The sequence below is a fragment of the Phyllostomus hastatus genome, unplaced genomic scaffold, assembly GCF_019186645.2.
Source record: "Phyllostomus hastatus isolate PE091 unplaced genomic scaffold, TTU_PhHast_1.1 phas_scaffold_21, whole genome shotgun sequence".
NCBI classification, from domain to species: domain Eukaryota; kingdom Metazoa; phylum Chordata; class Mammalia; order Chiroptera; family Phyllostomidae; genus Phyllostomus; species Phyllostomus hastatus.
Genome location: NW_025334017.1, coordinates 48897715 through 48922684, shown reverse-complemented (window position 1 = coordinate 48922684; position 24970 = coordinate 48897715). Strand labels below are relative to the sequence as shown.

At 69.8% G+C, this 24970-nt stretch overlaps 1 protein-coding gene across 17 annotated transcripts in view; it reads left to right on the top strand.

The window, feature by feature from the left end:
• The window catches only part of PLEC (plectin), a 52910-nt gene extending 28437 nt beyond the window's left edge, over window positions 1-24473 (top strand). For 7 of the 17 annotated variants that reach the window (XM_045860782.1, XM_045860791.1, XM_045860793.1 and 4 more), the window contains 32 exons: window positions 1345-1406; window positions 1663-1677; window positions 1797-1886; window positions 2775-2852; window positions 2945-3037; window positions 3941-4107; window positions 4756-4871; window positions 4955-5061; window positions 5147-5266; window positions 5346-5441; window positions 5620-5747; window positions 5989-6082; window positions 6476-6630; window positions 6734-7049; window positions 7140-7217; window positions 7327-7488; window positions 7672-7776; window positions 8029-8124; window positions 8280-8405; window positions 9137-9289; window positions 9394-9548; window positions 9632-9758; window positions 9862-10045; window positions 10134-10291; window positions 10384-10562; window positions 11621-11759; window positions 11854-12210; window positions 12289-12372; window positions 12493-12597; window positions 12688-12786; window positions 13683-17063; window positions 17143-24473. In XM_045860782.1, the coding sequence (XP_045716738.1) occupies window positions 1345-1406; window positions 1663-1677; window positions 1797-1886; window positions 2775-2852; window positions 2945-3037; window positions 3941-4107; window positions 4756-4871; window positions 4955-5061; window positions 5147-5266; window positions 5346-5441; window positions 5620-5747; window positions 5989-6082; window positions 6476-6630; window positions 6734-7049; window positions 7140-7217; window positions 7327-7488; window positions 7672-7776; window positions 8029-8124; window positions 8280-8405; window positions 9137-9289; window positions 9394-9548; window positions 9632-9758; window positions 9862-10045; window positions 10134-10291; window positions 10384-10562; window positions 11621-11759; window positions 11854-12210; window positions 12289-12372; window positions 12493-12597; window positions 12688-12786; window positions 13683-17063; window positions 17143-23361 (13544 nt within the window). In that variant the 3' untranslated portion in view covers window positions 23362-24473. Of the gene's footprint in view, window positions 1-413; window positions 666-1344; window positions 1407-1662; window positions 1678-1796; window positions 1887-2774; window positions 2853-2944; window positions 3038-3940; window positions 4108-4755; window positions 4872-4954; window positions 5062-5146; window positions 5267-5345; window positions 5442-5619; window positions 5748-5988; window positions 6083-6475; window positions 6631-6733; window positions 7050-7139; window positions 7218-7326; window positions 7489-7671; window positions 7777-8028; window positions 8125-8279; window positions 8406-9136; window positions 9290-9393; window positions 9549-9631; window positions 9759-9861; window positions 10046-10133; window positions 10292-10383; window positions 10563-11620; window positions 11760-11853; window positions 12211-12288; window positions 12373-12492; window positions 12598-12687; window positions 12787-13682; window positions 17064-17142 lie in introns of those variants that run through there. The other 10 variants (XM_045860783.1, XM_045860792.1, XM_045860794.1 and 7 more) reach the window with 4 other exon arrangements.
• Window positions 24474-24970: the final 497 nt, after the last annotated feature.

Below are 24970 nucleotides of genomic sequence, written 5' to 3'. Positions count from 1 at the left end.
GGCCAGGTGTCCCTCAGCTGAGGAGTCCCTCCAGCAGCAGGCTGAGGCCGGCCCGTGTGCTCTCTGAAGGAGGGGGTGGCCTGGGGGCACCCCCGGTCCAGCCCCACTCAGGCCCCACGCGCTGGGCTGGGGATGTCCTCTGGGATGCGGTCTGTGTGCAGCAGAGTGCCAGGCCCCCTCACACCCACCCCCGTCCTCCCCGAGGGCTGCGGGCTGCAGCGGGCAGCGGGTGGGTGAGGAAACCCCTGGGTTTCCTGTTTCTGTCTGTGAGGGTGTGGCGGTGGGGGAGGGGCCGTCTGCTCTCTCCCGCAGGGGGACACTCCCTCTGGGGGGCGGGCAGGGTGGGGCAGGGCTGCCGGGGCGGGGACGCGGTGGTGCTGGGGAGTGTAGCCGGCAGGGAGTGGCCGCACCGACTGGCTGGGAGCTGAGCCCGCTGGCTGCGGAGCGAGAGAGCGTCCTTTGCCGAGCGCCAGCCACCGCTGCGGAGCACAGAGCGCGCGGAGTGCGGCACCTGGGGGCCGGGGACGGCGTGCGGAGGGGCGGGGGTGGCACCATGTCTCAGCGCCAGCTCCGCGTGCCCGAGCCCCAGGGCCTGGGCCACAAGAGAACCAACTCAGAGGACAACCTCTACCTGGCTGTGCTCAGGGCCTCGGAGGGCAAGAAAGGTAGCGGGCACTGCTCCCGGGCAGGGCAGGCTGAGCGGGAAGGGCCCGCTTCCTGTGGCAGGAAGCTCGGGTCCGGGTGGGGGACAGACTCTGAGGGTCTGGGTCTGGGGGACAGACTCAGACGGGGGCTGGGGCCTTGGGCTGTGAGCCGTCTGGGCCCAGGTGCAGGCTGGGGGGGTGGGGGAGGGCTGGCAGCGGCCCCTGGGCCTTGGCTCTAGGGCTGTGGTGGGGGGGGGTCCCTGTGCCCTGGAAGAGGCCCTTCACTCTCTCGGGACCACATGGCGCCCCCTTGCCACGCCCCTACCAGGCCTGGGTCTCGCTCAGAACCTCTCTGCGTGGGGCTCCAGGAGGCCGCGTGTGTGGGGACGGGGCAGGCTGGGACTTGCGCGCTCCGGGCTCTGGGCGCGGCTGCCAGCTCCGGACTCTCCCCTCTGAGCAGGGAGACAATGGGGGGGTGGAGGTGGAGTGTACCCCTGTTCCCCTCCCTCCCTGCCAGGGCTGGCTGGGCCTGGGCACCCGGGGCTTTGCCTGTCTGGGGGGGGGGGGGGCGGGCGCTGGGTCGCAGCGAGATTCCGAGGCCCTCTGCGGGCACCAGCCACTGTGTCTTCACCGTGGTCCCCTCCGGGGGGCGCTGGGGACTTCCCCCAGGCTCCAGGTAACCTGGCCTTGTCTTCCCCAGATGAGCGGGACCGCGTGCAGAAGAAAACCTTCACCAAGTGGGTCAACAAGCACCTCATCAAGGTTGGTGCCTGAGTGTGCACATGGCGGGGGCCGAGGAGACCGGCTGGGGGTGACGGAGGTGCCCCTGGCCTTCCAGGCAAACCCGGAGCTGCCCAGCCCCTGCCCAAGTCGCCCCGCCCCTGCCCACAGGGTCCTCCCGGCCTGGGACCTCACCTCTCACCTCACACCTGTGGTTTTCTGTCTCCTCTGCTTCCTCCTGTCTCCCCTCTTCTTCCTCCTCCTGGACTCTCCTGGTCTCTTCTCACCTGTCCTGTAGCACTGGCGGGCAGAGGTAGGTGCCTCTCAGGGGGCCCCCTGCCTCTTGCTTTCTGGGGTCAATGCTCCCCCTACCCCCAGGGCCTATTGGTGGCCCTTGGGGACCTGAGGTCAACTCGGACCCCTGCCCCGCAGGCTCAGAGGCACATCAGTGACCTGTATGAAGACCTCCGAGATGGCCACAACCTCATCTCCCTGCTGGAGGTGCTCTCAGGGGACAGCCTGGTACGTGCCCCTGCTGCCCGCCCCCTCTGCGGCCCTGCCCGCCTCACCTGGATGCCCCACCTGCCTTCCCTCCTCGAGGCCTTTCCCGCAAGCCCACTCTGCCCCGCCCGCCCAGCCTTGCGCCTCGCGGGGCCTCTCGGTCCAGACCAGACAGCCAGGCCAGCCTGGGAGCGGCCCCGACCCCGTGCTGTGGGCACACGGCCGTGCTGCGCTCTCCTCGCCGAAACCCTGACCCAGTAACCTCATGCTCTGCTCTGCTTTGGTTTCTCTGCTGCTTGGACTCTGAACCTTGACCTCTGCCCTTTACCCTTTGCCCTGCTCTGGCCGGGCAGCCAAGAGAGCGGGACATAATCAGGAGCTCGCGCCTGGTGAGTGGTTGGGCCCGCTGGCCGCGGTGGCACATGGGCCTCCTAAGGCTAGAGCCCAGCTCACCCGGCACCGGCGGCCGGTTCGGCCCAACCGGGGCCTGGCGCTCGGGTGGGCCGAAGGCTCTGTGTCCGGCCGCCTGCTGTCCCGCCCGCTGTGCTGCCCAGGGCCAGGCCGAGACCCACCGGGCCCGCCACCAAGAGCAGGAGGACCCCACCCCCAGTGCCACTGCCCTCCACCCGCCCGGGGCTTCCTGGCTATTGTCTCCTCCCCAGCCCTTTCCTTCCTTCCCACAGCCTGGGCCTGGCTGCTGGACTTCCAGGCCCCTGCTGGGCCTGGCCTCTGGCCCCTTGGCCCATGGGCCCCTTCCCAGTCAGGGAGGGTGAACCGAGGGCATGGGAGGGGCTGCTTCCCACCCTGGGGAAGACCCTAGGTTCAACTGCACGGATGCCTCGGGGGTGCCAAGGGTGGGTGGGGACTGTACCTCCGCTCTGTGGCCACTGACCAGCCTGCCCCCTCCAGCCCCGGGAGAAGGGGAGGATGCGCTTCCACAAGCTGCAGAACGTGCAGATTGCCCTGGACTACCTCCGACACCGCCAGGTGAGGCCACCCCCCGCCCCTCCTGGGCCCACCCCTTCCCCAGCTGCCTGCGGGTGCAGGTGCGGGTGCGACTGAGGGCTGCTCGCTTGCAGGTGAAGCTGGTGAACATCAGGAACGATGACATTGCCGACGGCAACCCCAAGCTGACCCTCGGCCTGATCTGGACCATCATCCTGCACTTCCAGGTAGAGCGGCCGCCCACCAGCTTCTGCTGGAGCCGGGGCCCTGGGAATCCTGCTACCGCAGCCTTCTGCTGCCCTCGCCCGGCCCACACCCCAGCCCCGTGTTAGCTCCGTGGCCCGAGGGCCCAGGTCTCTCTCCCCGAGACCTGCCTATCCCGTGCCTCCCAGGCCTGGCTGGGCAGGGCCCGCAGAGCCGCCCTGCCAAGGAATGCGTGCCCTGCTGGTACAGCCGCCTGCCGGGGAAAGTTCTGGAGAAGCGCCCCTTGCACTGGCTGACTCATCCGTTGCCTGCCTGGCTGCACAGGAAGCCACAAATCTGAGATCTGGGCAGGCACAGCCCTGCTGGCATGGCGGCTGAGTCACACGGGCATGCAGGCCCACAGACAGACCGAGGCGGGCAGGCGGGTGCACAGACAGGCTGGCAGGCCCGGGCCTGAGCCGCGGGGCGGGCTGGGCCTGGACCCAGCGACGGGACCCCTGCCTGCAGCCGGGGGGGGGGGCGGCCTGTGCCGCCCCCACCAGACAGCCTCTTCCGGGCCTGGGTTTGTGGGCGAGCCCTGAGCCTGCAGCTGGGGTTCAGGGTGTGCCCCCAGGCCACGTCGCCCCTGCCCAGGGCGTCCAGGGCATCCACCACGTGTCTGCAGTGGGGGCTGGAGGCTCCGACGTATTCTCTGGCGGCTGCTGGCTGGGGTGGTCTGGGCTTGTGGGGCTGAAGTGTGGTGGGTCTTGGCTGCCCCACTGGTGCGGGAGGGGACCTGAGGGCCTGCTTGGGCTCTGCTGGCCTGGTGGCTCCTATGCACCCCACCCAGGTGCTCAGCCGCCCCTGTCCTCGGACAGGTGGGCGTGGGCGTGGGTGGGGGGGGCACTGTGGCTCAGCTCCTGCCTCCTGCTCGCCACGCGGGGCAGATCTCGGACATCCAGGTGAGCGGCCAGTCCGAGGACATGACGGCCAAGGAGAAGCTGCTGCTGTGGTCGCAGCGCATGGTGGAGGGCTACCCGGGCCTGCGCTGCGACAACTTCACCTCCAGCTGGCGCGACGGCCGCCTCTTCAACGCCATCATCCATCGGCACAAGTAGGCGGCCCCGGGGGGGCGAAGAGTAAGGCTGGGGGTCGGGGGTGCCCTGGAGCAGTTCAGCTGGTGACTGCACACGAGTCAGGGTAGGGAGGGTGGCGGAGGGGCGCCTCCCACTGACAGGAACCCGCTGCCCGTGGGGAGGAGTGCCCGTGCCAGCCTCTCCTCGCTGGGAGGTGCAGGCCAGCCCCACCTGCATCCTACGTACCTTCCCCTGGGCCCTTCCTCAAGGCCAGAGGGCCAGTGGGCTGCTGCTCCTCACAGCCATGAGCACCTGCCCCAGGTGGATGCCCCAGGAGAGGTCTGGGTGGCTGGGCTGCGCTGGGGAGGCCCGAGGAGGACCCCAGCCCCCACTCAGGACCTGGGACCCAGGGGACAGGTGGCTGCGGGGAGCCCCGGCCAACTGGAACCCTCTGCTCCGTGCACCTCACCTGCACCGGTGCCCCTGTAGGCCCTTCAGCGCCAGGCCTACAGTGCAGAGGGCTACCTGGGCGGGCAGAGCTGGGCCCTAGTGGGGTGGGCGTGCGTTTTTCCGGGGGAGTGTGGGGCTGGGGCCGCCTGTGGGGTAAGAGGGTGCCCCCTCCCCGGCGGGGGAGCCTCGCCGCTCCCGTTCCTGCCCACCCGCCCCACCAGCCGCTCTGCCTGCAGGCCCGTGCTCATCGACATGAACAAGGTGTACGCCCAGGCCAGCCTGGAGAACCTGGACCAGGCCTTCTCTGTGGCGGAGCGGGAGCTGGGAGTGACGCGGCTCCTGGACCCTGAGGGTGCGTGCCGCTGCCCCTGCCCCCGCCCCTCCCCCCCTCCCACTCGCAGGGGCACCCTGACCCTTGTCCCCCCGCCCCCACAGACGTGGACGTCCCCCAGCCCGACGAGAAGTCCATCATCACGTACGTCTCGTCCCTGTACGACGCCATGCCCCGAGTGCCCGACGTGCAGGACGGGGTCAAGGCCAACGTGAGTGGTGGCTGGTGGGCCTGGGCGGGGGGTGGGATGGGCCTGGGGGGGCGGGGTGCACCCCAATGGTCCGGCTCGCCCCCAGGAGCTGCAGCTGCGCTGGCAGGAGTACCGGGAGCTGGTGCTGCTGCTGCTGCAGTGGGTCCGGCACCACACCGCCGCCTTCGAGGAGCGCAAGTTCCCGTCCAGCTTCGAGGAGATCGAGGTAGGCCTGTCCACCCGGGCGGGGCCGCGCGCCTGCCGTGGGGGCCGGGGCCCGGCTGCTGACCTCGCCATCCCCACAGATCCTGTGGTGCCAGTTCTTGAAGTTTAAGGAGACAGAGCTTCCGGCCAAGGAGGCCGACAAGAACCGGTCCAAGGTCATCTACCAGTCCCTGGAGGTGAGTGGGGGCACTTCAGGGGTGAGGAGGGGCCCCCGGGGGGGGGGAATGAGGCTGTCCCGGGGCTGTTCCCTTCAGGTACGGGGCCGGCTCCAGGCCGGGCAGGCGGGGGCTGGGTGGCTGGGCCCCCCCGACAGCCCTACTGGCCCAGGCCTGAGAGCTTGGCTTCCGCCCACAGGGGGCGGTGCAAGCAGGCCAGCTCAAGGTGCCCCCCGGCTACCACCCGCTGGACGTGGAGAAGGAGTGGGGCAAGCTGCACGTGGCCATCCTGGAGCGGGAGAAGCAGCTCCGCACCGAGTTCGAGAGGTGGGCGGTGCTGGGGGTGGGAGGCTGCGGTCGCCGGGTGGGGCCCCGCTGCTGCGGCGGGGAAGCCACCCGCCAGTGACTCACTGCCCGGGGAGGAAATCCCCCCCCCAGGCCGGGAAACCCACACTCGGGCCAGCGAGGCAGAGGCCTGCGGGCTGGCTGGCGGGGAGGCTGCTGCTGCTCTCCGGCGGGTAGCCAGACTGCAGCCCCCTCTCGTTGGCCCCGCGGGTGCTGGGCGCAGGCTGGAGTGTCTGCAGCGCGTGGTCAGCAAACTGCAGATGGAGGCCGGGCTGTGCGAGGAGCAGCTGAACCAGGCCGACGCCCTGCTGCAGTCGGTGAGGGGCGGGCCCGCGAGGGGCCGAGCGGGTGGGGCTGGGCTCTGGTGGTGGGGCGGTGCCTCAGGCCCCCAGCTCCTCCCTCCTGGTGTGTGGCCAACCCCGGCTGCTTGCTGTGGGCTGAGCTGGCTCCCGGGCACCAGGCAGCAGCTGATGACACCCAAGGGCTTGCTGCGGGGAGGGTGTGGTGGCGGGGGGAGGCCAAGAGCCTTGGAGGAGGCCGTGGAGAGTCTGGCTGCTTGGACCCAGAGAGGCCCTGGGGCCAGAGCCCCGGGCCCCGGGGCCAGAGCCCCGGGCCCCCGAGCCAGGGCCGGCGATTCGCACGTTGGGAAAGGGCGGGAGGAGGTAAGGGCAAAGGTCCAACTGGGCCTGAGCCGGGCGACCCCCCTGCAGGACATCCGGCTGCTGGCGGCAGGCAAGGGGCCGCAGCGGGCGGGCGAGGTGGAGCGGGACCTGGACAAGGCGGACGGCATGATCCGGCTGCTGTTCAACGACGTGCAGGCCCTGAAGGATGGGCGGCACCCGCAGGGCGAGCAGATGTACCGCAGGTGGGCTGCGCCCGCCGCCCCCCCAGCGTGGGGCCTGGGGAGCCAGTGTGGGGGGGGGCGGCCGGTTCCCCGCTCACCTTTCTGGCTCCTCCCCTGTCCCCAGGGTGTACCGCCTGCACGAGCGCCTGGTGGCCATCCGCACCGAGTACAACCTCCGGCTGAAGGCGGGCGTGCCCACCCCCGTGACCCAGGTGACCCAGGTGACGGTGCAGACCTCGCGGCGCCCTGACCTCGAGGACTCCTCTCTGCGCTACCTGCAGGACCTGCTGGCCTGGGTGGAGGACAACCAGCGCCGGGTGGACAGCGCCGAGTGGGGCGTGGACCTGCCCAGCGTGGAGGCGCAGCTGGGCAGCCACCGCGGCCTGCACCAGTCCATCGAGGAGTTCAGGGCCAAGATTGAGCGGGCACGGACCGACGAGGTGAGGGTGGGGGGTGCCCCCGGGGTGGGCCCGGGGGGGCGGTGGGCCGGGCCTGGGCCCCTTGGGCCTCACTCTGCTCCTCCGTCGCAGGGCCAGCTCTCCCCGGCCATCCGGGGCGCCTACCGCGACTGCCTGGGCCGGCTGGACCTGCAGTACGCCAAGCTGCTGGTGAGTGAGTGGGGACCGGCGGGCGGCGGGGGAGGGGGTGGGGGGCTGCAGGGCTGTGGGGGGCTGCAGGGCTGCGGTCTGCTCACGTGCCCCGCTTGCTCGCCTCCAGAACTCCTCCAAGGGCCGCCTGCGGTCTCTGGAGAGCCTGCACGGCTTCGTGGCGGCCGCCACCAAGGAGCTGATGTGGCTGAGCGAGAAGGAGGAGGAGGAGGTGGGCTTCGACTGGAGTGAGCGCAACAGCAACATGGCCGCCAAGAAGGAGAGCTACTCGGTGAGGCCGGCCGCGCCCTCCCGTAGCTGGCCGCCCCATCCGTCCGTGGGGGCCGCCGGTCAGGTCTGGCTCCAGGCCCCACGGCGGTGGGGAGGGGGGGGGCCTCGGGTGGTGCTGGGAGGGAGACGGCAGATCGCGGCGCGGCTCTGGTGCCGCCCCTGAGACTGGCCGCCCTCGTGCCAGGCCCTGATGCGCGAGCTGGAGCTGAAGGAGAAGAAGATCAAGGAGATCCAGAACACCGGGGACCGGCTGCTGCGGGAGGAGCACCCTGCTCGGGCCACGGTGGAGGTGGGGGCGGCGGGGACCCGGGGCGGCGGGGACCCCGGGTGTTGGGGACCCGGGGCGGCAGGGACCCGGGGCGGCGAGGACCTGGGCTGGCGGGGACCTGGGCTGGCGGGGACCCAGGGTGGCGGGGACCCAGGGCGGTGGGGACCCAGGGCGGTGGGGACCCAGGGTGGCGGGGACCCAGGGTACTGGGGACCAGGGTGTTGGGGACCCGGGGCAGCGGGCTGGGAGGCTGACGGGGACCGGGGGCTGCAGTCCTTCCAGGCAGCCCTGCAGACCCAGTGGAGCTGGATGCTACAGCTGTGCTGCTGCGTGGAGGCGCACCTGAAGGAGAACACCGCCTACTTCCAGGTGAGACTGCTCCCTCCTGCTCGCCGACAGCCCCCAGACCACTGCCTCAGACACGGGGCCCCGCCCTGGGCCCAGGCACCCCATCCTGCTGTGCCCCGTCCCCGTGTCCCGGGCTGCGGCCCCCCAGCCCAGCCCGACCGCGTCCCGCTGTGCAGTTCTTCTCAGACGTGCGCGAGGCCGAGGAGCAGCTGCGGAAGCTGCAGGAGACGCTGCGCAGGAAGTACACCTGCGACCGCTCCATCACGGTCACCCGCCTGGAGGACCTGCTGCAGGACGCCCAGGTGAGCCGGCGGTGCAGAGGAGAGGGTGGGGGCCGGTGGGAGGGCAGCGGGTCTGGGGGAGAGGGTGGCGGGAGGGGCGTGGGGGCCTGGGAGGCCGGGGCAGGTGTCTGGCCGGGGCAGGCAGGAGCCTCTCTCCCCTGGAGCCCCGGGTCGGCTGCTCTGGCTCAGCTCGTTCCCGTGCTGGGCCCCCTGGCATCTCGGCGTGACGTGGGGGGCGGGCACAGTGCAAGGCTGAGGGGGCAGGGCCTCTGCTGGCTGGGGCTCCTGGGCTCCGGAGTGGGGGTCAGCGGAGGTGGGGAGTCCAGGAGGCCCCGAGAGGTGCAGGCAGCTTTGACTCCCAAGCTGCTACCTTGGGAAGTCCTTGGTGGGGTGGGCCCCTTCTCGGGCTGAATAAGAGCAGGTGGGTGACCTGCAGGGGGAGCGGGGAGGGGACAGGGTGCTGCTGGGGACCCTCCCCTGGAAGATGCTGTGTGACCTGGGACGGGGGAGGGTGACTTCGGGCCTTGGCAGGAAGGAAGGGGGTCAGTGGGAGCTGCTGGAGCCCTGGGGACCTGCCTTGGTCAGACCTGCTGCTTCCAGGTGTGTGGTGCCCTGCGCTGGGGCAGCAGGAAGGACCCCCGATCTCAGGGTGGGGGTGCCTGCCGTGCGCTCGCATTTGCACAGGGCGGGCGTGGGGGTCTCCACACTCCGCTGCCCAGGCCCACAGTGTCTGCGCTGCCCCTTCCCTGCAGGACGAGAAGGAGCAGCTGAACGAGTACAGGGGGCACCTCTCGGGCCTCGCCAAGCGGGCCAAGGCCATCGTGCAGCTGAAGCCCCGCAACCCCGCCCACCCCGTGCGGGGCCGGGTGCCGCTGCTGGCCGCGTGCGACTACAAGCAGGTGGAGGTGAGGCTGGCGGCCGGCGGGGCTTGTTCAGGGAGCACGTGGCTGGGGGGGTGAGACCGCTGGGGGTGGGGGTGGCCACGCCGTGACAGCCCTGGCTGCCCCAGGTGACCGTACACAAGGGTGACGAGTGCCAGCTGGTGGGCCCCGTGCAGCCGTTCCACTGGAAGGTGGTCAGCAGCGGCGGCAGCGAGGCCTCTGTGCCGTCAGTGTGCTTCCTCGTGCCCCCGCCCAACCAGGAGGCCCAGGAGGCCGTCGCCAGGTGTGTGGTCCGAGGTCCGGCCCCTGGAGTGGGTGGGTGGGGGCGGGCGCCCGGCCTCTCTGAGCGAACCCCTGACCCGCCAGGCTGGAGGCCCAGCACCAGGCCCTGGTGACCTTGTGGCACCAGCTGCACGTGGACCTGAAGAGCCTGCTGGCGTGGCAGAGCCTCAGCCGCGACTTGCAGCTCATCCGCTCCTGGACCCTGGTCACGGTAGGATGGGGCCGCAGGGGGCGGGGCGGGGCGGGGCGGGGCGGGGCGGGGCATCCCGGCCGGGCCGCCCTGTGTGCTCAGCCCCTGTGCGCGCTGCCCGCAGTTCCGCACGCTGAAGCCGGAGGAGCAGCGCCAGGCCCTGCGGAACCTGGAGCTGCACTACCAGGCCTTCCTGCGGGACAGCCAGGACGCCAGCAGCTTCGGGCCCGAGGACCGGCTGCAGGCGGAGCGCGAGTACAGCGCCTGCAGCCACCAGTACCAGCAGCTGCTGCAGAGCCTGGAGCAGGGTAGGCGCGCCCGCAGCCTGGGCGGGCCGGCGGGTGGGCGGCGGGCGGGGGGCCGGGCAGCCCCTGAGCAAGCAGGTCGTGTCCGCAGGCGAGCAGGAGGAGTCCCGCTGCCAGCGCTGCATCTCGGAGCTCAAGGACATCCGGCTGCAGCTGGAGGCCTGCGAGACGCGCACCGTGCACCGCCTGCGGCTGCCGCTGGACAAGGAGCCTGCGCGGGAGTGCGCCCAGCGCATCGCCGAGCAGCAGGCAGGCGCTGCCCCGCCCCCCGCCCCGCCCCCCCCAGGTCCCCAGGGGGTGCTGCAGCTGCGTGCTCATCCGCCTCCCCGCTCTCTCTTCAGAAAGCACAGGCTGAGGTGGAGGGGCTGGGCAAGGGAGTCGCCCGGCTCTCTGAGGAGGCTGAGAAGGTCCTGGCTCTGCCGGAGCCGTCGCCCGCTGCCCCCGTCCTGCGCTCAGAGCTGGAGCTGACCCTGGGCAAGCTGGAGCAGGTCCGCAGCCTCTCCGCCATCTACCTGGAGAAGTGAGTGCCCCCGTCGGCGGCTGGGGCTGGGATCCTGGGAGGGGCGTCCAGCGAGCAGAGGGGGACCTGACCGCTCTGTGCTAGCTCAGGACAGGCTGAGGGGCGGGCTCTTTGGGGATCTGGTCAGGAGGTGGTGGCTGTGGACCAGAGTGGGGCTCACGGGCTCGGATGGAGGGGTTCGGTCCTGAGGCTTCCTAACGACTGGACCTGGGGTGAGGGGGCGGCTCCCTGAGGGGGGGACTGTGGAAATGAGGGCTGGGTGACTCCCACCCGTGTGACGTCAGGAGCTGGGCGTGTCTGAGGAGAGTACAGACCAAGTACAGGCAGGAGGAGGAACCCACGGGGTCAGGAATGCCCCCAGGGCAGGTGACCCTTGGCCAGTGAATTGGGGGTGGCACCAGAGACCTTGAGGGGGAGGCTTCTTGGGGGAGGGGTAAGGGGGGGCAGTGGCTGAGATGGCAGAGGGGCCCGTGCTGCGGCCCTTCTGGGGGACCTACACCCTCCTGTCTCCTGACACCCGTCCCCCACAGTCCTTCGGGCCCCACTGCCCCGGGGAAGGAGAGTCCTCCCCAGGGCCCCTGGCAGCCACCAGCCTCGGGCCACCCCCGCCCTGGGGACTCTTCTGTCCTTTACGGCTCGCTTCAGCCCGGGGTCCCCCCGCTCAGAAGCGGAGAGAGAAGCCCCCCCACCTCCTCCCGCCCCGTCCCATCCCGGACTCGCCCTCCCTCCGAGGCCGGGCCTGTCTCCCCTTTGTCCCTGACATGCTGTTCCATCGTCGCCGACAGTGCTGCTGGCAGGCGGCACGCCCCCTTTCCTTCGGAAAGGCCGGCACTTGTCCCCCTCGCCCGGCCTTGGGGCCGGAAGGCCGAGAGCTCCCGGGCCACAGGGGCAGCTGTCCCTTCCTCTGGCCAACGCAGCTGGCACAGAAGGGGCCCTGTGTCCCAGAGGTCCCCCGGCACTCACTCCCCTTGACCACCGAGGTGCTGGCCCGACCACGTGGGGCTGCGGCTGCCAGGAGCCCAGCCTCACGCCCAGCCCTGGGCCCTGCTCTCCCCCAGGCTCAAGACCATCAGCCTGGTGATCCGCAGCACACAGGAGGCCGAGGAGGTGCTCAGGGTCCACGAGGAGCAGCTCAAGGAGGCCCAGGCCGTCCCCGCCACCCTGCCGGAGCTCGACGCCACCAAGGCCGCACTGAAGGTGCTGTTGTCAGGCCGGTGCCCCCCGGGGGGCCGGTGGGGGCCAGCGGCGGGGCACGGGACTGAAGCAGCCCCCACCCCTCTGCCCCCAACAGAAGCTGCGGGCCCAGGCGGAGGCGCAGCAGCCGGTGTTCGACGCCCTGCGGGATGAGCTGCGGGGGGCGCAGGAGGTGGGGCAGCGGCTGCAGCAGCGGCACGGGGAGCGGGACGTGGAGGTGGAGCGCTGGCGCGAGCGGGCGGCCCAGCTGCTGGAGCGCTGGCAGGCCGTGCTGGCCCAGGCCGACGTGCGGCAGCGCGAGCTCGACCAGCTGGGCCGTCAGCTGCGCTACTACCGGGAGAGCGCCGACCCGCTGGACGCCTGGCTGCGGGACGCCAAGCAGCGGCAGGAGCAGATCCAGGCCGTGCCGCTGGCCCACAGCCGGGCCGTGCGGGAGCAGCTGCGGCAGGAGAAGGTGGGCCTGGGCCGGCGTGGCGGGGGCGGCGCGGGGCAGGGCGGGGCGGGGGTCTGTGCTGACAGCCGCGTCCCGCAGGCGCTGCTGGAGGAGATCGAGCGCCACGGGGAGAAGGTGGAGGAGTGCCAGAGGTTCGCGAAGCAGTACATCAACGCCATCAAGGTGAGGCGTCGGGCTCCGCCCACCGCCCCCTCCCCCCCAGGCTGGTGTCCCGGGGCCTGAACCCCCAGGGGTGGCCCCAGGCCCAGGGGCAGGCCGGTGGCTGACCCGTGTTTCCCACAGGACTATGAGCTCCAGCTGGTCACATACAAGGCGCAGCTTGAGCCGGTGGCCTCTCCGGCCAAGAAACCCAAGGTCCAGTCGGGCTCCGAGAGCGTCATCCAGGAGGTAAGGCTGAGGAACGTGGCTGGGGGTGGCTCGCGGGGCCGCTGGCCGGCGCAGGGCTGACCCGGGCGGCCGCCTCCCTCCCGCCCCCAGTACGTGGACCTGCGCACGCGCTACAGCGAGCTGACCACGCTGACGAGCCAGTACATCAAGTTCATCACTGAGACGCTGCGTCGCATGGAGGAGGAGGAGGTACGGCCTTTGGAGGTGGGGGGTGTCCTGCTGCCCAGGTGCAGCTCCTGGGAATCCATTTGTCACCACTTAGCTCAGCCCCCACTCCCTGCTGCCTGATGCCACCAGTGCCCCTCCCTGAGCTCGGCCTGCCCCCCCCGGCTGGCGCTGCACTGCTCCCCTGTGGTGGCTGGCACCTCCTCTTCCTCCTCCGTGTCTGCACCTGCCCGCCAGCTGCCCCACCGGCTCCTTTGGCGTTCTTGCTCCGGATTCCCCGTCGGCGCTCCTTGCGGCCACTGCTCTGGAAGAGCTGGGGGTGCTGCGTTGTGGGGCCGGGCAGGGGTGTCGTGAGGTGCCTTGGCAGGGTGGGGGGCCAAGCTGTCCTGTCCCTCCTGCCTCCCGGGGGGCCTGGCCATCCGGCCCACCCGCAGCCTCCGTTGTGGTCGGAGCTGCGGGCTCTCTGCGTCTCTTCTGAGCTGGCTCAGGTCTGCACTCTGGTCCCGTGGCGGCTGCCCCGTCCCTTTCCGCCTGGCTGTGGGACTGGGCCCGGGACCCTCGGGGGCGCGGTGCGCAGGCAGGGCTGTGTGGCGGTGCGGCTCGCCGGCCCTGAGAGCCTCCTGCTTTGCTCTCTCTCTCTCCCCCCGTCTGTCTCGTCGCCTGTCTGCGGGAAGAGGGGAGGACGCCTGAGCCTCCTTCCGGGGGCTGGTGAGCACTGTGGGGCCAGGCTGCGCTCGCTGCCCCGAGTGCCCTGGGCGGGTGCACGCTCCCCCCTCGCCGGGCTGTGACCTCTGTCTTCCCTGACCCCCCCATCGTGCTGTCCAGTGGACTGTGGTGGTGCCGTGTCACGTGCGGGCCTGGTGGCGGCTCCGCACTCACCGCCCTCTCTGGTTCTCTCCCTCTCTCTGCCGCGGCCACAGAGGCTGGCTGAGCAGCAGCGGGCAGAGGAGCGGGAGCGCCTGGCGGAGGTGGAGGCCGCGCTGGAGAAGCAGCGGCAGTTGGCGGAGACGCACGCGCAGGCGAAGGCGCAGGCGGAGCAGGAGGCACAGGAGCTGCAGCGGCGCATGCAGGAAGAAGTGGTGCGGCGAGAGGAGGCGGCGGTGGATGCGCAGCAGCAAAAGCGTAGCATCCAGGAGGAGCTGCAGCACTTGCGGCAGAGCTCGGAGGCCGAGATCCAGGCAAAGGCCCGGCAGGCGGAGGAGGCGGAACGCAGCCGGCTGCGCATTGAGGAAGAGATCCGTGTGGTGCGCCTGCAGCTGGAGACCACGGAGCGCCAGCGCAGTGGGGCCGAGGGCGAGCTGCAGGCCCTGCGAGCCCGGGCAGAGGAGGCCGAGGCCCAGAAGAGACAGGCGCAGGAGGAGGCGGAGCGCTTGCGGCGTCAGGTGCAAGATGAGACCCAGCGTAAACGCCAGGCGGAGGCGGAGCTGGCCCTGCGCGTGAAGGCTGAGGCCGAGGCCGCCCGCGAGAAGCAGCGAGCTCTGCAGGCGCTGGAGGAGCTGCGGCTGCAGGCCGAGGAGGCGGACCGGCGCCTGCGGCAGGCGGAGGCTGAGCGGGCCCGTCAGGTGCAGGTGGCCCTGGAGACCGCACAGCGCAGCGCCGAGGTGGAATTGCAGAGCAAGCGTGCTTCCTTCGCGGAGAAGACGGCGCTGCTGGAGCGCACCCTGCAGGAAGAGCACGTGACTGTGACGCAGCTGCGGGAGGAAGCCGAGCGGCACGCGCAGCAGCAGGCGGAGGCGGAGCGCGCCCGTGAGGAAGCGGAGCGGGAGCTGGAGCGCTGGCAGCTGAAGGCCAACGAAGCGCTGCGGCTGCGGCTGCAGGCTGAGGAGGTCGCGCAGCAGAAGAGCCTGGCGCAGGCCGAGGCAGAGAAGCAGAAGGAGGAGGCGGAGCGCGAGGCTCGGCGGCGTGGCAAGGCAGAGGAACAGGCAGTGCGACAGCGGGAGCTGGCTGAGCAGGAGCTAGAAAAGCAGCGGCAGCTGGCGGAGGGCACTGCGCAGCAGCGCCTGGCCGCCGAGCAGGAGCTCATCCGCCTGCGGGCTGAGACAGAGCAGGGGGAGCAGCAGCGGCAGCTGCTGGAGGAGGAGCTAGGGCGGCTGCAGCGCGAGGCAGCCGAGGCCACGCAGAAGCGCCAGGAACTGGAGGCTGAGCTGGCCAAGGTGCGGGCGGAAATGGAGGTACTGTTGGCCAGCAAGGCACGGGCCGAGGAGGAGTCACGCTCCACCAGCGAGAAGTCCAAGCAGAGGCTGGAAGCCGAGGCCAGTCGGTTCCGCGAGCTGGCAGAAGAGGCTGCCCGCTTGCGCGCCCTGGCCGAAGAGGCCAAGAGGCAGCGGCAGCTGGCGGAGGAGGATGCGGCGCGGCAGCGGGCGGAGGCCGAGCGGGTGCTTGCAGAGAAGCTGGCCGCCATCAGCGAGGCTACACGGCTCAAGACAGAGGCAGAGATTGCGCTGAAGGAGAAGGAGGCAGAGAATGAGCGCCTGCGGCGGCTGGCAGAAGACGAAGCCTTCCAGCGGCGGCGGTTGGAGGAGCAAGCGGCCCAGCACAAGGCTGACATCGAGGAGCGGCTGGCACAGCTGCGCAAGGCGTCAGAGAACGAGCTGGAGCGGCAGAAGGGGCTAGTGGAGGACACGCTGCGGCAGCGGCGGCAGGTGGAGGAGGAGATTCTGTCCCTGAAGTCGAGTTTTGAGCGGGCGGCCGCAGGCAAGGCAGAGTTGGAGCTGGAGCTGACGCGCATCCGCAGCAATGCGGAGGAAACGCTGCGCAGCAAGGAGCAGGCGGAGCTAGAGGCCACTCGGCAGCGGCAGTTGGCTGCGGAGGAAGAACAACGGCGCCGGGAGGCGGAGGAGCGCGTGCAGAAGAGCCTGGCGGCGGAGGAGGAGGCAGCGCGGCAGCGCAAAGCGGCACTGGAGGAGGTGGAGCGGCTCAAGGCCAAGGTGGAAGAGGCGCGGCGCCTGCGGGAGCGTGCGGAACAAGAGTCAGCGCGGCAGCTGCAGCTGGCCCAGGACGCAGCACAGAAGCGGCTGCAGGCAGAGGAGAAGGCGCATGCGTTTGCAGTACAGCAAAAGGAACAGGAGCTGAAGCAGACACTGCAGCAGGAACAAAGTATGCTGGATCGGCTGCGCGCCGAGGCAGAGGCCGCGCGCAAGGCGGCGGAGGAGGCGGAGGAGGCGCGTGAGCAGGCTGAGCGGGAGGCGGCGCAGTCCCTGCGGCAGGTGGAGGAGGCGGAGCGACTGAAGCAGTTGGCGGAGGAGCAGGCGCAGGCCCGTGCGCAGGCGCAGGCCGCGGCAGAAAAGCTGCGCAAGGAAGCGGAGCAGGAGGCGGCGCGGCGGGCGCAGGCAGAGCAGGCAGCCCTGAGGCAGAAGCAGGCGGCCGACGCAGAGATGGAGAAGCACAAGAAGTTTGCGGAGCAGACGTTGCGGCAGAAGGCGCAGGTGGAACAGGAGCTAACGACGCTGAGATTGAAGCTGGAGGAGACCGACCACCAAAAGAGCATCTTGGATGAAGAGCTGCAGCGGCTGAAGGCGGAGGTGACGGAGGCCGCCCGTCAGCGCAGCCAGGTGGAGGAGGAGCTCTTCTCCGTGCGCGTGCAGATGGAGGAGCTGGGCAAGCTCAAGGCGCGCATCGAGGCGGAGAACCGTGCTCTCATCCTGCGTGACAAGGACAACACGCAGCGCTTCTTGGAGGAGGAGGCGGAGAAGATGAAGCAGGTGGCGGAGGAGGCTGCGCGGCTGAGTGTGGCCGCCCAGGAGGCAGCTCGGCTGCGGCAGCTGGCGGAGGAGGACCTGGCGCAGCAGCGGGCTCTGGCCGAGAAGATGCTCAAGGAGAAGATGCAGGCGGTACAGGAGGCCACGCGGCTCAAGGCAGAGGCGGAGCTGCTTCAGCAGCAGAAGGAGCTCGCGCAGGAGCAGGCCCGTCGGCTGCAGGAAGACAAGGAACAGATGGAGCAGCAGCTCGCACAGGAGACGCAGGGCTTCCAGCGCACGCTGGAGGCGGAGCGGCAGCGGCAGCTGGAGATGAGCGCCGAGGCTGAGCGCCTGAAGCTGCGTGTGGCTGAGATGAGCCGGGCCCAGGCCCGCGCGGAGGAGGACGCCCAGCGCTTCCGGAAGCAGGCAGAGGAGATAGGGGAGAAGCTGCACCGCACGGAGCTCGCCACGCAGGAGAAAGTGACGCTGGTGCACACGCTGGAGATCCAGCGGCAGCAGAGCGACCAAGACGCTGAGCGCCTGCGGGAAGCCATTGCCGAGCTGGAGCGCGAGAAGGAGAAGCTCAAGCAAGAAGCCAGGTTACTGCAGCTCAAGTCGGAGGAGGTACTGGCCCCTCATGCTTGCGGGCTGGCCGGGTGGGGGGGCCCGGGCTGAGGTCCTTGACCACCCTTCCCCTCCACAGATGCAGACGGTGCAGCAGGAGCAGCTGCTGCAGGAGACGCAGGCCCTGCAGCAGACCTTCCTCTCCGAGAAGGACAGCCTGCTGCAGCGGGAGCGCCTCATCGAGCAGGAGAAGGCCAAGCTGGAGCGGCTGTTCCAGGACGAGGTGGCCAAGGCAAAGAAGCTGCGCGAGGAGCAGCAGCGGCAGCAGCAGCAGATGGAGCAGGAGAAGCAGCAGCTGGTGGCCAGCATGGAGGAGGCTCGCCGGCGGCAGCGTGACGCCGAGGAGGGCGTGCGGCGCAAGCAGGAGGAGCTGCAGCGGCTGGAGCAGCAGCGGCAGGCGCAGGAGAAGCTACTGGCCGAGGAGAACCAGAGGCTGCGTGAGCGGCTGCAGCAGCTAGAGGAGGAGCACCGGGCCGCCCTGGCACACTCGGAGGAGATTGCCGTCTCGCAGGCCGCGGCCACCAGAGCCCTGCCCAACGGCCGGGATGCGCCTGATGGCCCAGCCCCAGAGGGGGAGCCGGAGTACGCCTTCGACGGCCTGCGGCAGAAGGTGCCGGCCCAGCGGCTGCAGGAAGTGGGGGTCCTGAGCGCGGAGGAGCTGCAGCGGCTGGCGCAGGGCCGCACCACGGTGGCTGAGCTGGCGCAGCGGGAGGACGTGCGCCGCTACCTGCAGGGCCGCAGCAGCATCGCGGGGCTGCTGCTGAAGCCGGCCAACGAGAAGCTGAGTGTGTACGCCGCCATGAAGAGGCAGCTGCTGAGCCCGGGCACGGCTCTCATTCTGCTCGAGGCCCAGGCGGCCTCCGGCTTCCTCCTAGACCCCGTGCGCAACCGGCGACTGACTGTCAACGAGGCTGTGAAGGAGGGCTTGGTGGGCCCCGAGCTGCACCACAAGCTGCTGTCGGCCGAGCGCGCGGTCACCGGCTACAAGGACCCCTACACCGGAGAGTCCATCTCCCTCTTCCAGGCCATGCAGAAGGACCTGATCGTCCGTGACCACGGCATCCGCCTGCTTGAGGCCCAGATCGCCACGGGCGGCATCATCGACCCCGTGCACAGCCACCGGCTGCCCGTGCACGTGGCCTACCAGCGCGGCTACTTCGACGAGGAGATGAACCGCGTCCTGGCAGACCCGAGCGACGACACCAAGGGCTTCTTCGACCCCAACACGCACGAGAACCTCACGTACCTGCAGCTGCTGGAGCGCTGCGTGGAGGACCCCGAGACCGGCCTGTGCCTGCTGCCGCTCACGGATCAGGCTGCCAGGGGCGGTGAGCTGGTCTACACCGACTCGGAGGCCCGGGACGTGTTTGAGAAAGCCACCGTGTCTACACCGTTTGGCAAGTTCCAGGGCAGGACAGTGACCATCTGGGAGATCATCAACTCCGAGTACTTCACGGCAGAGCAGCGGCGGGACCTGCTGCGCCAGTTCCGCACGGGCAAGGTCACCGTGGAGAAGATCATCAAGATCGTCATCACCGTGGTGGAGGAGCACGAGCAGAAGGGGCAGCTCTGCTTCGAGGGCCTGCGCGCCCTGGTGCCCGCCGCCACGCTGCTGGAGAGCGGGGTCATCGACCGCGACCTCTACCAGCAGCTGCAACGGGGCGAGCGCTCCGTGCGCGAGGTCGCCGACGTGGACGCTGTGCGGCGAGCCCTGCGGGGCACCAACGTCATCGCGGGCGTGTGGCTGGAGGAGGCCGGGCAGAAGGTGACCATCTACGAGGCCCTCAAGAAAGACTTGCTGCAGCCAGAGGTGGCCGTGGCCCTGCTGGAGGCCCAGGCCGGCACCGGGCACGTCATCGACCCTGCCACGAGCGCCCGGCTGACCGTGGACGAGGCCGTGCGTGCTGGTCTGGTGGGGCCCGAGCTGCACGAGAAGCTGCTGTCCGCGGAGAAGGCCGTGACGGGCTACAAGGACCCGTACTCGGGGCAGAGCGTCTCCCTGTTCCAGGCCCTGAAGAAGGGCCTCATCCCCAGGGAGCAGGGTCTGCGTCTGCTGGACGCCCAGCTGTCCACGGGTGGCATCGTGGACCCCAGCAAGAGCCACCGCGTGCCCCTGGACGTGGCCTACGCCCGGGGCTACCTGGACAAGGAGACCAGCAAGGCCCTGTCGGCGCCCAGGGATGACGCCAAGACCTACTCTGACCCCAGGACCCAGGAGCCGGTCACCTACGGCCAGCTCCAGCAGCAGTGCCGGCCAGACCCGCTGACGGGGCTGAGCCTGCTGCCGCTCTCGGAGAAGGCCGCCCGGGAGCGGCAGGCGGAGGTTTACTCCGAGCTCCAGGCCCGTGAGGCCTTCCAGAAGGCCACGGTCGAGGTCCCCGTGGGCAGCTTCCAGGGCAGGACAGTGACCATCTGGGAGCTCATCAGGTCCGAGTACTTCACGGAGGAGCAGCGGCTGGAGCTGCTGCGGCAGTTCCGCACGGGCAAGGTCACCGTGGAGAAGATCATCAAGATCCTCATCACCATCGTGGAGGAGGTGGAGACCACGCGCCAGCAGAGGCTCTCCTTTAGCGGCCTCCGCGCCCCGGTGCCGGCCAGCGAGCTCCTGGCCTCCGGGGTCCTCAACAAGGCCCAGTTTGAGCAGCTCAAGGACGGCAAGACGTCGGTGAAGGACCTGTCCGAGGTGGAGTCGGTGCGGACACTCCTCCGAGGCAGCGGCTGCCTCGCCGGCGTCTACCTGGAGGACTCCAAGGAGAAGGTGACCATCTACGAGGCCATGCGGCGCGGCCTACTCAGGCCCAGCACGGCCACGCTGCTGCTGGAGGCCCAGGCGGCCACTGGCTTCCTGGTGGACCCCGTGCGGAACCAGCGGCTGTACGTCCACGAGGCGGTGAAAGCGGGCGTGGTGGGCCCCGAGCTGCACGAGAAACTGCTGTCGGCGGAGAAGGCCGTCACAGGCTACAAGGACCCGTACTCGGGCAGCACCATCTCGCTCTTCCAGGCCATGAAGAAGGGCCTGGTCCTCAGGGACCACGGCATCCGCCTGCTGGAGGCCCAGATCGCCACGGGCGGCATCATCGACCCCGTGCACAGCCACCGGCTGCCCGTGCACGTGGCCTACCAGCGCGGCTACTTCGACGAGGAGATGAACCGCGTCCTGGCGGACCCGAGTGACGACACCAAGGGCTTCTTCGACCCCAACACCCACGAGAACCTCACGTACATGCAGCTGCTGGCGCGCTGTGTGGAGGACCCCGAGACCGGCCTGCGCCTGCTGCCACTGAAGGGGGCGGAGAAGGCGGAGGTGGTGGAGACCACGCAGGTGTACACAGAGGAGGAGACCCGGAGGGCGTTCGAGGAGACGCAGATCGACATCCCCAGCGGGGGCAGCCAGGGCAGCTCCACCATGTCCCTGTGGGAGGTCATGCAGTCAGACCTGATCCCCAAGGAGCAGCGGGCCCAGCTGATGGCTGACTTCCAGGCGGGCCGGGTGACCAAGGAGCGCATGATCATCATCATCATCGAGATCATCGAGAAGACCGAGATCATCCGCCAGCAGAACCTGGCCTCCTATGACTACGTGCGCCGCCGCCTCACGGCCGAGGACCTGTACGAGGCGAAGATCATCTCCCGCGAGATCTACAGCCTGCTGCGGGAGGGCACCAAGACCCTGCGCGAGGTGCTCGAGGCGGAGTCCGCCCTGCGCTACCTCTACGGCACGGGCTGTGTGGCCGGCGTCTACGTGCCCAGCTCCCAGCAGACGCTGACCATCTACCAGGCCCTCAAGAAGGGGCTGCTGAGTGCTGAGGTGGCCCGCTTGCTGCTGGAGGCACAGGCGGCCACGGGCTTCCTGCTGGACCCGGTGAAGGGCGAGCGGCTGACGGTGGACGAGGCCGTGCGGAAGGGCCTGGTGGGCCCCGAGCTGCATGACCGGCTGCTGTCGGCGGAGCGTGCCGTGACCGGCTACCGTGACCCTTACACGGAGCAGACCATCTCACTCTTCCAGGCCATGAAGAAGGACCTGATCCCTGCGGAGGAGGCCCTGCGGCTGCTGGACGCCCAGCTGGCCACGGGCGGCATCGTGGACCCGCGCCTGGGCTTCCACCTCCCGCTGGAGGTGGCCTACCAGCGCGGCTACCTCAACAAGGACACGCACGACCAGCTGTCGGAGCCCAGCGAGGTGCGCAGCTACGTGGACCCCTCCACGGACGAGCGCCTCAGCTACACGCAGCTGCTCCGGCGCTGCCGCCGCGACGAGCACAGCGGCCAGCTGCTCCTGCCGCTCTCGGACACCCGCAAGCTGACATTCCGCGGGCTGCGCAAGCAGATCACCGTGGAGGAGCTGGTGCGCTCGCAGGTCTTGGACGAGGCCATCGCGCGGCGGCTTCAGGAGGGCCTGACTTCCGTGGAGGAGGTCACCAAGGACCTGCAGAAGTTCCTCGAGGGCACTAGCTGCATCGCCGGCGTGTTTGTCGATGCCACCAAGGAGCGGCTGTCTGTGTACCAGGCCATGAAGAAGGGCATCATCCGCCCCGGCACGGCCTTCGAGCTCCTGGAGGCCCAGGCGGCCACTGGCTACGTCATCGACCCCATCAAGGGGCTCAAGCTGACCGTGGAGGAGGCTGTGCGCATGGGCATCGTGGGCCCCGAGTTCAAGGACAAGCTGCTGTCGGCTGAGCGCGCGGTCACCGGCTACAAGGACCCCTACTCCGGGAAGCTCATCTCGCTCTTCCAGGCCATGAAGAAGGGCCTGATCCTGAAGGACCACGGCATCCGCCTGCTGGAGGCCCAGATCGCCACGGGTGGCATCATCGACCCCGAGGAGAGCCACCGGCTGCCCGTGGAGGTGGCCTACAAGCGCGGCCTCTTTGACGAGGAGATGAACTTGATCCTGGAGGACCCCTCGGACGACACCAAGGGCTTCTTCGACCCCAACACGGAGGAGAACCTCACGTACCTGCAGCTGATGGAGCGCTGCATCACCGACCCCCAGACGGGCCTGTGCCTCCTGCCACTGAAGGAGAAGAAGCGAGAGCGGAAGACGTCCTCCAAGTCCTCGGTGCGCAAGCGCCGTGTGGTGATCGTGGACCCCGAGACGGGCAAGGAGATGTCGGTGTACGAGGCCTACCGCAAGGGCCTCATCGACCACCAGACCTACCTGGAGCTGTCGGAGCAGGAGTGCGAGTGGGAGGAGATCACCATCTCCTCCTCGGACGGCGTGGTCAAGTCCATGATCATCGACCGCCGCTCTGGCCGCCAGTACGACATCGACGAGGCCATCACCAAGAACCTCATCGACCGCTCCGTGCTGGACCAGTACCGCGCCGGCACGCTCTCCATCACCGAGTTCGCCGACATGCTCTCGGGCAACGCCAGCGGCTTCCGCTCCCGCTCGTCCTCCGTGGGGTCCTCCTCCTCCTACCCCATCAGCCCAGCCGTGTCCAGGACCCAGCTGGTCTCCTGGTCCGACCCCACCGAGGAGACGGGCCCCGTGGCCGGCATCCTGGACACGGAGACGCTGGAGAAGGTGTCCATCACGGAGGCCATGCACCGCAACCTGGTGGACAACATCACCGGGCAGCGGCTGCTGGAGGCTCAGGCCTGCACCGGCGGCATCATCGACCCCAGCACCGGCGAACGCCTCCCCGTCCCCGACGCCGTCGAGAAGGGCCTGGTGGACAAGATCATGGTGGACCGCATCAACCTGGCCCAGAAGGCCTTCAGTGGCTTCGAGGACCCGCGCACCAAGACCAAGATGTCGGCCGCCCAAGCCCTGAAGAAGGGCTGGCTCTACTACGAGGCCGGCCAGCGCTTCCTGGAGGTGCAGTACCTGACCGGCGGCCTGATCGAGCCCGACGCGCCCGGCCGTGTGCCCCTCGACGAGGCCCTGCAGCGCGGCACGGTGGACGCCCGCACCGCCCAGAAGCTGCGCGACGTGAGCGCGTACTCCAAGTACCTCACCTGCCCCAAGACCAAGCTCAAGATCTCCTACAAGGACGCGCTGGACCGCAGCATGGTGGAGGAGGGCACCGGGCTGCGGCTGCTGGAGGCCTCCGCCCAGTCCAGCAAGGGCTACTACAGCCCCTACAGCATCAGCGGCTCCGGCTCCACCGCCGGCTCCCGCACCGGCTCGCGCACCGGCTCCCGGGCTGGCTCCCGCCGCGGCAGCTTCGACGCCACTGGCTCCAGCTTCTCCATGACCTTCTCTTCTTCCTCCTACTCCTCCTCGGGCTACGGCCGCCGCTACGCCTCGGGGCCCCCGACCTCCCCGGGGGGCCCCGAGTCTGCCAAGGCCTGACGCCCGCCTGCCCCTCGCCCCTCTGCTCTGCATGTGGCCAGGCTCCCCACCCAGGCGCTGGGTCTTTCTCTCTTTAATGTTTAAAGGTGTCTTCCTCCTCAGCGGTGCCTAACGTTTAACCAAAAAGACCAGACTAATATATTCACGTGTGTGCTGTCCAGACAGCCTGTGTCTCGGGGGAGAGGGCTGGTCCAGCCCCACTGACCACCTCACCCCCTGGTCTTTCCTCTTCTCTACCTGCCACTCACCACAGCCAGGTGCCTTGGAGGTCCAGAGCCGGGCCCCCAACCCAGCCCTCCCAGCTGCCCAGGGAGGGTCCTATCTGGGTGAGGGCTCCCGGCCCGAGGCTGGCCCCACCAGTTCTAGCTGCTCTGGGCAGCGGGGCACCCGTCCTGAGCAGGGCCCTCAGGGCCGGCACTTTCTCATCTGTTCCCAGGACTGACCTGCTGGCTCAGCGGGCCTTGCGTGGAGGGAGGGGGTTCCTGGGTCAGCCATCTCTTCCCGCCTGTCCAGAGAGGCGGCCCCTTCCCCATGGGAAGGTGAGGGTCCAGTCTGCAGAACCAGCGGGCCCAGGCTCTGTCCCCCACCTCCAGCCTCCAGCCCCCTGACACTCTCCCCTGAGACCCCAGGCCTCTGGCTCCTGCCTCTCAGCCTCAGCTCCTAGTAAGTGCCTTCTGTGTTCCCCTTCACACCCCGGCCCCGAGGACCCAGGCCTGGGGTGGGAGACGGGCCCTCCTGGTGAACTTGGGGGTGGCCGGGGCTTCTGCAGGCTCTCTTTCCCTCTGGCCCTTCGAGCCTCTGAGGTCCTGCCTAGGGTGCCCACCCGCCTGCCTCTCCCAGGGAGCCTTGGCCCTTTGTGGGGCCCGGAGATGCCGGCTGGACCGTCTGCTGAGCCAGGCGGCCTGGCCTGGCGCCACCCCTCCTGCTCCGCCCAGCCCCTGGCCTCGGTGGCTTTCCCCCTGCCTCCACCCTCTGACCGAGCTTTGCATGTTCCACTAACCTGGGCGGGCGGCGGGTGGTGGCGCCCGGCTTCCAGCTGCCTCCGGGCAGAACACTAACCTGACCATGGGCGGCCCTGCGGCGTCCGCCTCAATAAAGCAATTCCACCCTCCCGTGGGTCTCCGCGCTCTTTTGTCCTGGGGTCGGGTGTGCCCTGGGGTACCGCTGACGCTGCAGGGTCCCGCCTGGGGCGCAAGAGCCAGGCTTCGGCACCGACGCCGGCCCGAGGCCGCGCGTCCCAGGCAGGGGCAGCCCCGGCTGCGGGGCCCCGAGCGGGAGATGAGGTGGAGGGCGGGGCGGGGCCGGGCCTGGTGAGCTCCCGCATCGTCACCTGCTGTCCATTCAGGTGGTGGCGCGTCACCGCTCAGCCCCTTAGGCTGGATTTGTGGTTGGCCCTCCCCTCTGAGGGTGGGGTTTCATGTGCCCCTGTACCAGGTGGTCACTGACTGCACCCCCTGCGTGGAAGTCAGTTGGTGCCTGTCAGCTAGGGGGACCCTCCTCAGACAGGTATGGTCGAGAGCCCCAGTGGCCCGTGCCCTGGACCCTCACACGCGATTTATTCCAGCTCCTGCAGGATTCTCTCTCGGGGAGCTTATGAGAGAGGGTGAGG